The sequence below is a fragment of the Myotis davidii genome, unplaced genomic scaffold, assembly GCF_000327345.1.
Source record: "Myotis davidii unplaced genomic scaffold, ASM32734v1 scaffold687, whole genome shotgun sequence".
Taxonomy (NCBI): domain Eukaryota; kingdom Metazoa; phylum Chordata; class Mammalia; order Chiroptera; family Vespertilionidae; genus Myotis; species Myotis davidii.
Window position 1 is genome coordinate 30,900 of NW_006298971.1, and position 8,834 is coordinate 39,733.

At 48.0% G+C, this 8,834-nt stretch overlaps 1 protein-coding gene across 3 annotated transcripts in view; it reads left to right on the forward strand.

Moving 5' to 3' along the window:
* Positions 1-8,834, forward strand: part of SCAMP5 (secretory carrier membrane protein 5) — a 27,894-nt gene that overhangs the window by 18,227 nt on the left and 833 nt on the right. For all 3 annotated transcript variants that reach the window (XM_006774565.2, XM_006774564.2, XM_015571025.1), the window contains 5 exons: positions 2,921-2,962; positions 3,768-3,896; positions 6,735-6,891; positions 8,012-8,113; positions 8,576-8,693. In XM_006774565.2, coding sequence (XP_006774628.1) covers positions 2,956-2,962; positions 3,768-3,896; positions 6,735-6,891; positions 8,012-8,113; positions 8,576-8,693 — 513 coding nt within the window. In that variant the 5' untranslated portion in view covers positions 2,921-2,955. The remainder of the gene's footprint in view (positions 1-2,920; positions 2,963-3,767; positions 3,897-6,734; positions 6,892-8,011; positions 8,114-8,575; positions 8,694-8,834) is intronic.

An 8,834-nucleotide genomic window follows, 5' to 3' on the forward strand; every position in this document is an offset into this window, starting at 1 on the left:
ACAGAACCCAGCCCTCAAATCCCCCGGCGGCGCCAGGAATCCCGCGGATCACCTTTCCCCAGTCAGGGGCTGTGCCTGTCCCAAGGGACGCTGCTGGCTGCCACGCTGTCTCCCTCCGACCGTCTGGGCTCAGAGGTCTGGCAAACTTTCCTGCCCAAATCCCTGTTTTTTTTTTTTTTTACCAGGGGAGTTCTGCCCTTCCCGGCTGCAAACTGTCTCACCAGCTGAGCAATTTCGCCAATTCGGGGTGGGTGTTATTAGTTTCAGCTGCTCACTCGATTTGCTCCGGGACACGAGCTGGGACACTTCTCCATATATCGGCGCGTGCTTTTCTTTTTCTCTGCTCACTCCATTTGCTCCGGGACATGACCTGGGACACGTCTGCCTATATCGCCGCCATCTTCCCTTCCTCTCCATATCAGTATTTTTTAAAAAATAGCTGCAGGGCAGTCTATTTTATGACTGTACCATTTATTTAATCAATCCCCTTTTAATGTAGATTGTTTCTAATCTTTCGGTTTTACAAGCAATGCTACAATTAATACAGCTGTGTAAGGGTATCATTTCATGTGGGTCCCTATCATGCTTGCCTTTTTTTCCTTTGGTGGTAGATGTTTTGGGTTTTTATATCTGTATTTGATTTCATCACAAAGGGGCCACAAAAGATTATAATTGCCCATACTTTTCATTGGATCCAGAGAAATATGACTGGAGCTCTAGGAGGGTTTTTCTTTTATAAAAGCAAACTTTTAGCCCTAGCTGGTTTGGCTCAGTGGATAGAGTGTCGGCCTGTGGACCAAAGAGTCCCAGGTTCAATTCTGGTCAAGGGCACGTACCTTGGTTGCAGGCTCTTCCCCGGCCTGAGCCCTGGTCAGGGATCGGGCTCGTGCAGGAGGCAACCAATCGATGTGCTTCTCTCACATCGATCTTTCTCTGTCTTTCCCTCTCCTTCCACTCTTCCTAAAAATCAGTGGAAAAATATCCTCTGGCGAGAATTAACAAAAAAAACCAACCAACAAACAAAAAATAAATAAAAGCAAACTTTTAATTGAAATATAAGAAATAGGAAAGTACACAAATCATAATTGTAAACTTGATGAATTTTCACAAAACCAACACCTCTGTGTAACCAGCACTAACACCATAGCTTTTTTTGTCTGTTTTTAAACTTTATAGAAATCTCTATCCAACTTTTAAAAAAATATATATTTTTATTAATTTCAGAGAGGGAAGGAGAGGAAGAGAGAGAGAGAGAAACATCAGTGATGAGAGAGAATCATTGATAGACTGCCTTCAGCACTCCCCACACCAGGGATTGAGTTTGCAGCTTGGGCATGTGCCCTGACTGGGAATTGAACCCTGATCTCCTGATTTATAGGTCGATGCTCAACCACTGAGCAACACTGGTCAGGCTCTATCCAACTTTTAAATGTTGCATTGCTTTAGCACTTGGTCATAGACCATTTTCTGCGTTTGGCTGTGCATGTAGCTCCACCAATTACTGTTTTAGCGAGTTGATTGCTCATTCACTTCCTTAGCCTTAATTCACTTAATGTGTGTCTCAGTCAGGCCCCCCTGCTGAAACTTCCAACTGAAATATCCCCATTGCCTACAAAGCAGCCTGTCTGGAGGTCTCACAACACCTAGGACTTGGCAAGCCAGTGGCAGCTATTTGTCTTCCTGAGGATCCTGCATCTTTTCTCATGCATTGCCTCCTATGATGGGGCTCTCTGTTAACACGCCCCCTTCCCCCAGTGTTGAAGCTGGCAGAAAATCTTCTTTTTGTTTTCTGTTAATCCTCCCTTGAGGATATTTTCCCATTGATATTTAGAGAGAGTGGAAGGAAGTGGGAGAGGCAGAGAGAAACATTGATGTGAGAGAGACACATTGATTGGTTGCCTCCCACACACACCCAGACCAGGGCCAGGGATCGAGCCTGAACCAAGGTATGTATCCTTGATCAAAATCAGACCCGGGACCCTTCAGTTCTCAGGCCAAGGCTCTATCCACTGAGCCTAACTGGCTAGGGCTGGCAGGAAATCTTGATGGCCTCTCTCCCCCCAATTCCCAAGTCCATCTCAGGGCCCCTTCGTACTTGCTCCTAAGGGCCTCAAGTATCACTCCCTGCCTACCTCATCTCTCCAGCCTTACACTCCTGCTGTGTCCTCATTTGCACTCTACCTTGGCCACAGTGGCCTTCTTTCCCTTGTTTAAAAGCGAGAGATCCTGCATCAGGATCTCTGTGAGCTTTCCTCTCTGCCCAGAAGGCTGCCCTTCCCTGAGCAACTCCTCTGTGGTCTTCAGGTCACCTCTTACTGATTATATTTAATTTCCGACTCTCCAGACCAGGTTAGATCACCTTGATATATGCTGTGTATGTGTTCATAGCAGCCATCCTTCCCTTTTATATTGTTTACTGCAGAGGTTATTGACTGTTTCATTCAAGGGCAGGGACTACATCTTTCTTATTCATGCTTTTTCCCCAGTGCCTGACAGATTATAAATCCCCAATAAGTGAACAAGTAACCAAAGGCAAAGGCAGGAGGAAGAGGAGCCCAGCCTATGACTGAGGCCAGGGCTCTGCTGTGTTCAGCGTCAAGGGATAGAATTTCCTCTTTCAGAAGTCTCTAGTACCCCCAGCCCTTTCTGTCACTTGCCTTTCCTTCATGGTCCCATTCTAGGTTTCTTTCCTATCCTTGAATGGGGTTTTCTGTGGTTAGACTTTGTGCCATGTGGAAGGAGGTAGCTGATGGGATGATTGCTCTGTGAGGTGGGAGATGCCTCCATTGGGTTCATCCCACTGTGAGAGTGTGAACAGGGCCTGGCCCCAGGGAGCATCCAGCCCGGCTGGGGCTGAGAAAAGGATCTTGTGAGGATGGGCCATGATCCTCATCCTTCTCTGGCTTTTCTTTCCTTCCAGTTCAGAACAAAGAGGCTGGGCCAGCTGGTGCCATCATGGCAGGTAAGGAGAGGACAGGCCATGTGGGTAAGACATTCAAGTAAGCATAGGGTGGTTGGACCTCTTCCTAGTCCCCTTATCTTCCCTAGTATTTGGAGGTCAGGTCCTTTCTGTCCTTTCGTCCCGAGGTTTTCCCTGGTTCCCACTTGGGCCTGTCTATTGGTGACCCTGAACATGACACTGTCTAGCCCTCTATCAGATCTCTGGCCCTGGGGAACAGGGATCAAGCATCCTGATGTCCTGGTCCTATTGGCCATTGGACTGATGAGCGGCATGGGTGGCACAGTCTCTGTCCCCTCTGTCACCATTGCTCTCTAATACGCTGAGACCTGGTCCTTCTGGTTTCTGAGTTGTCTGATTTCCCAAGGTTCAGGTACAGAATGCCAGAGCTGCAGGGAATTTTAGGGACTATTTAGCTCAACCCTCATCCCACTGGATAAACTGAGATTTGGAGAGGGGTAGTTACTTGCTCAAGAGCAGAATATTGGAGTTGAGGCTAGAACCCCCATTTCCAGACTAACCCTTCCTACTTCTGCCTGAAACTGGCTCCCTGCTGAGGAGAATGCTGAACCCCTGATGGACAGCATTTACTGTTTTTCTTCTGAGAGGCAGTGACACTACATTGGGGCCTTTGGTTACTTTGGGAACCACACATCCTGGAGGAAGCATGGTTTGTTGGGTAAGGATAGCAAAGTGGCCTATGGTTGCAGGCCTTCAGGGCAGCCTAGGCCAGGGAAAACATGATGATATTGGATTGTTGGGGAGGAGAACATTCAAGGTGGTGACATGTGATGTGCTTTACCCACAGAAAGAGTGAACAACTTCCCACCACTGCCCAAATTCATCCCACTGAAGCCATGTTTCTACCAAGACTTTGAGGCAGACATCCCTCCCCAGCACCTCAGCATGACCAAGCGCCTCTACTACCTCTGGATGTGTGAGTGCTGTGGATGGGGGATCCAGGTGGGGCACTAGGGTGGGGTACCCACAGGCTGGCTATCTTTTTAGCTCCACTTGCAGCATCTGCATGGGCCAGTAATTCTCCACCCTCCCTCACTCCCAAAAGGCTCCTTTCATGGGCCCACTCCCCAGTTGGGCCTCAGTTTTCCTCAACCCCAAGATCTAGGCCTCTCCTCCCACCAAGCCCCATCTCCCATTCACAGACCATTTGGATAAGGGTCTTTGTCTCTTGCTCTCCATTTCCTTTCCCACTGGAGTAGTTTTCTAGGGAACCTCAGGATTCTGGATTTGAAGCGGGTTCTTCCCTTAAGCCTCATTTTTCTTGTTTTCTTTGAGATCAAGCTGGGCTGGTTGCTCCACTTTCCAAGAAGCAGGTTTCTCATTTGTAGAAGAGGGTGTTGTTTCAGTGACTGCTGTGGTTCCACATAGAGCTCTGTATGGACTCTTAGAACTTCTAATGTTCTAAGATTTTGAGGTCAAGTATGTAAAGGCCCTAGTTTCTGATGATCTGTGGCAGGTTGGTGGGAAAGGTATCATCTTAGGGGGATTAGACTTGGATGTGTCCAGGCTGGGTCATAGGTACCCTTTCAGCATGCGCAAGGAGAGGAATCTGGCTGTCCTATGCTGGGTACCAGTCCCAGGGAACACCAGACATCACAGGGTGACCTTAACCTGGGTCTGCCACATGTGATGTTGCCTTGAGTCAGTCCTGCACTTAGCTACTTACCTGTGGGGAGATGATTAATTGTGCCAGGAAGGTGAGAAAGAATACTGTCTTTGCAACAGGTCCTTCATGGACTTGTAGAAAGAATATGGGGACACACAAACTCAGTTTCAAGTCCTGGCTTGACCTTTGAGGCCATTCCCCGCCCCCCCCACCTCCCACCCCATATAACATGAGAGAAAGAAGGGATGGGGCAGGTGTGGGTAGTTCTGTAGATGTTTTGAAGAGAATTTTTCCATTAAAATAGCATGTAGAAGTGGGGTTAGGAGATTTGAGGAGATTGGGATTAGAATGACAGCATGTTTGTGGACACAGGGTAGATACACTATTCAAAATTTATGGACCATGCATGCAATCTCCATTTGAGATTGACTACCATGAATTTATAGTCCTATCAGGCCTTTGGGATGGGGTCTCCTTTTTTTCCTAGTAACAGTCACTTCAGGTCCAGATGGGAATTGTGCTCATCCGGGGTGAGTGTGATCAGATGACAAGGCAGGGGAGGGAATAAGAAAATGAGAAGTATGGCATCTAAGCTAGATAAAGAGAGGAGTGGAGATAGAAAAAAGTTGATGGCTAGAGAGAAAGTGGCCAAGTCAATGGATGTGAATTCCGAAGAACTGGTAGAATAATTGCAGGAGAGGCAACTAGATCAACTGAGCTAGAGAGAGATGGGGCTGGGAAGAGAGGTGTAAACCAATATTAAAACAGGTTAATGTCTAGTTTATATAAAGAGCAAATAAAATCAGTAAGAACACCAAGGTTCCAGGAAATTTGGGGGCAGTAAACAGGAAAGGAGGAAAGAGAATGCATAGGGACCCGAGCTGGGTGTACTGCAGAGTGACGGTGTTGTCAGAGCAGACGGGGAGCATTTCACCTGACCCTGGGCTCTGAAAACTCTGCCCCTGAGAAGATCTCATTCAGGAGCTGGATTTAAGGGCTATAAATATCTTCCTAAGTCCTCTTGAGGTGCCTGCCAGGTGCTTTGCTCCCAAAGAAATGTATATCATGCTTAAGGGCTCTATTCAGAAGCCAGTACAGTATATGCCTGGGTGTTTGAAGCTCCATTCGAGCCCCTCTTCCTTTGTTTATTCAGCAGGTCTTTGTGGAGCCTTAAAGGGATCCAGCCTAATGTTCCAGGAAGGGATTACCTTGTGTCAGAAGACTTGGGTGTGTGTTAGTGCCAGCATCAGATGAGGAAGGAGTCTTTGAGGTCCCGACTGGCTGTGACTCATTGATACTGTGATTCTGAGGTTCAGCTAAATTATGTGGGCACGGAGGAGGGGGAGCCTGGGTATTGTTCTTGGGGAGCTTCTAGTCTGGTTGATGGGCTGGGATTTGTACTTGAGGGAACCATGAGAGCAACCCAGGTCTGTGAGAGATCAGAGGGATGGGAGATGAGTAAGGCTGCAGTAGTGAAGGAAGGCTTCTTGGAGTGGGTAGCATGATAGTTGTCTAAAAAATGGATTAGATAAAGACTGAGATTCCAGCCACTATTGCCTGCCCCATTTAAGTACAGGGCAGATTATACAGTGGCTTGAATAGATGTTTCCACAAGGCCTTTTACTTTCCCCTTTTTGTGCCCCTACCTTGCAAGAGAAGATGTAAGATGGGTTTCCCATGCCTTAGCCTTGGTGATTGCTGTGAATCTGGCAGGGTCAGGGGCTGAGGTCATTCATAAAAGGAAAAGAGCATTTCTACTACCCTGAGGCTTTGGAGCCCTTCAATGGGACTTGCTGGGCTGAGGCTCTGGATTCCTGCTCTGGAGACTGTTCTCTGGGTGTGGGGAGGGGTGGTCTGAGCTCCCAGACTTCTTTCTTACAATCTGTACTCATGTGTGTGTGTGTGTGTGTGTGTGTGTGTGTTCACTGATATGGGTTATGGGTGTGAATATGTGTAAATGTGGTATGTATGTGTATTTGTCTGTCCGTATCTCTCTGCTTGCTCTGTTTGCATGGGTTTGATTGTTATGTCTTGAGTTATGGATGTATGTATCTGTGTCTGGGTGCTCATGTATCTCTGCATGGGCCTGGTGTTTGTGTTCATGTCTGGTGTATGTCTCTGTGTGTGCATGTGCTCCTGGGTCTGCAGTGAACAGCGTCACGCTGGCGGTGAACCTGGTGGGCTGTCTCGCGTGGCTGATTGGAGGTGGGGGAGCCACCAACTTTGGCCTCGCCTTTCTCTGGCTCATCCTCTTCACACCCTGCTCCTACGTCTGCTGGTTTCGGCCCATTTACAAGGCCTTCAAGTAAGTGGTTGGTGCTGACCCCGGCTCCTAACCCTGCCTCTTTGCTCACCTTCCCCATCTCTTCTCTACATATTATCTCACTTTTTTTTTTTTTTTGCCATCTCCCAAACTTACTTTCCCTATTCACCCTCAGCTCAGACTGCCAGGTAAGATTTGGGCTTCCTGGGAGCTCAAGGCTGGGATGAGAGGGCTGGGAGTCAGAGCCTTTCTTTTAGTTCCTTTCTTCGTCACTCTGCCCTTAGGTGTGGGCAACATAAGGTAGAGACCACGCCTATTTTAGTTTTGCTTTCCCCAGGCAGCTGCATGTTAAATGTTGCCAGTGGGGCCACCTGTCTTGGTGGAGATGCTCATCCTGTACCCATAGGGCTAACTGATTTAGTGCCAAGTGAACCAACTATCCATGCACCAGTGGAACTAGCCATCCATATTCTATTTATGTGCTAATGAGGTCATCCAACTCTGTACCAAAGAGACCACCCATCCATGTATCAGTTGGGCTAGCTGTCTTGGTGCCAATGGGTGTCTACTTTGTGTCAAATAGAATTTTCAATCTTTGTACCAATTGGACTATTCATCCATGTACCAACAAGGCTACCTGTCTTGGTGCCATTGTAGTATCCCCGATGCCTCAAATGTCTTTGCCAACCAGACCATCTAACTATGTGCCAATTAAATTACTGTCTTGGTGCCAATAGGGTGTCCATTTTAGTGCCAGTGGGACTTTCTGTCTCTAAGCATATAGGACCATCCATCCATGTACCAGTGGAGCTAGCAGTATTGGTGCCAATGGAATTGTCCATCCTCTTGACAATGGGGTCATTTATTCCTGCCACAATGGGCCCATCTATTTTTGTGCCAGTTGGGCCAACAACCAATGTACCAGTGGGTGGTCCATTCATGAAGAGATGTCTCCCTATGTAATGTTGCACACACAGACCTAACATGGAATCCTGCAAAGATCCATAGTTAAACACTGTCCCATTTTGGCCTGTCATTTAAGGCTTTTGACTATCTTCTGTCCATTGTGTACTCACTTAAACTTGGAAGGGCTTGGGGACCTTGAAGGCAGGGAATCCCTAGCCCTCTGCCCAGCTGATGGGAGCCATCTCCTTTGTTGCAGGACTGACAGCTCCTTTAGTTTCATGGCATTCTTCTTCACCTTCATGGCCCAGCTGGTCATCAGCATCATCCAGGCTGTGGGCATCCCAGGCTGGGGCATCTGGTAAGAGACTGAGGTATCTGGGACTGACCCATGGCTAGCATAGGTGGCACCTTGTTAATGTCTTTTGCTTACCTCCATATGCTAAGCTGTCTGACCTGGGAGGACACTATGAATTATAGAAAGTATATGATAGGATTCAAGCTACTGGAGTAGACACAGCCATAGCATTTGAGGAGAAGAAGACCTTACAGTGGTTTCTGGGGGCTGAGTGTCAAAAATCATGGGAGAACCCAAGGAAAAGAAGCATTATGTCTGAGGAGTTCATCTCCTGAGCCACGGGGAGGACTCTTCCTGAACCACTGACATAGGCCCTTTGGGTATAAGTAAGATGGTCCCTTTGCACCCAATAATATGGTCTCTCCATGTGACAATGAGATGGTCCCTTGCTCCAGTATGTAGTGGGGTGGTTCCTGGATAGCCCTCACCGTGCTGGGTAGCCTCACAGTTGGCCTCTTCCTACAGCGGCTGGATTGCCACCATCTCCTTCTTTGGAACAAACGTTGGCTCAGCGGTGGTGATGCTCATTCCCACCATCATGTTCACAGTTGTGGCTGCCTTTTCCTTCATTGCCCTCAGCATGGTACGTGGTTACCTCAAGGGTCATAGGGGGTGGCTTTGGAAAGGGGCTAGGACCCAGAAGTTTCCCCAGGGACTAACTGTGGAATGGCTTGGTGGACTTTGCTCCTGATGCACAGAGCACAGATGGGAGGGGGGGGGGGGG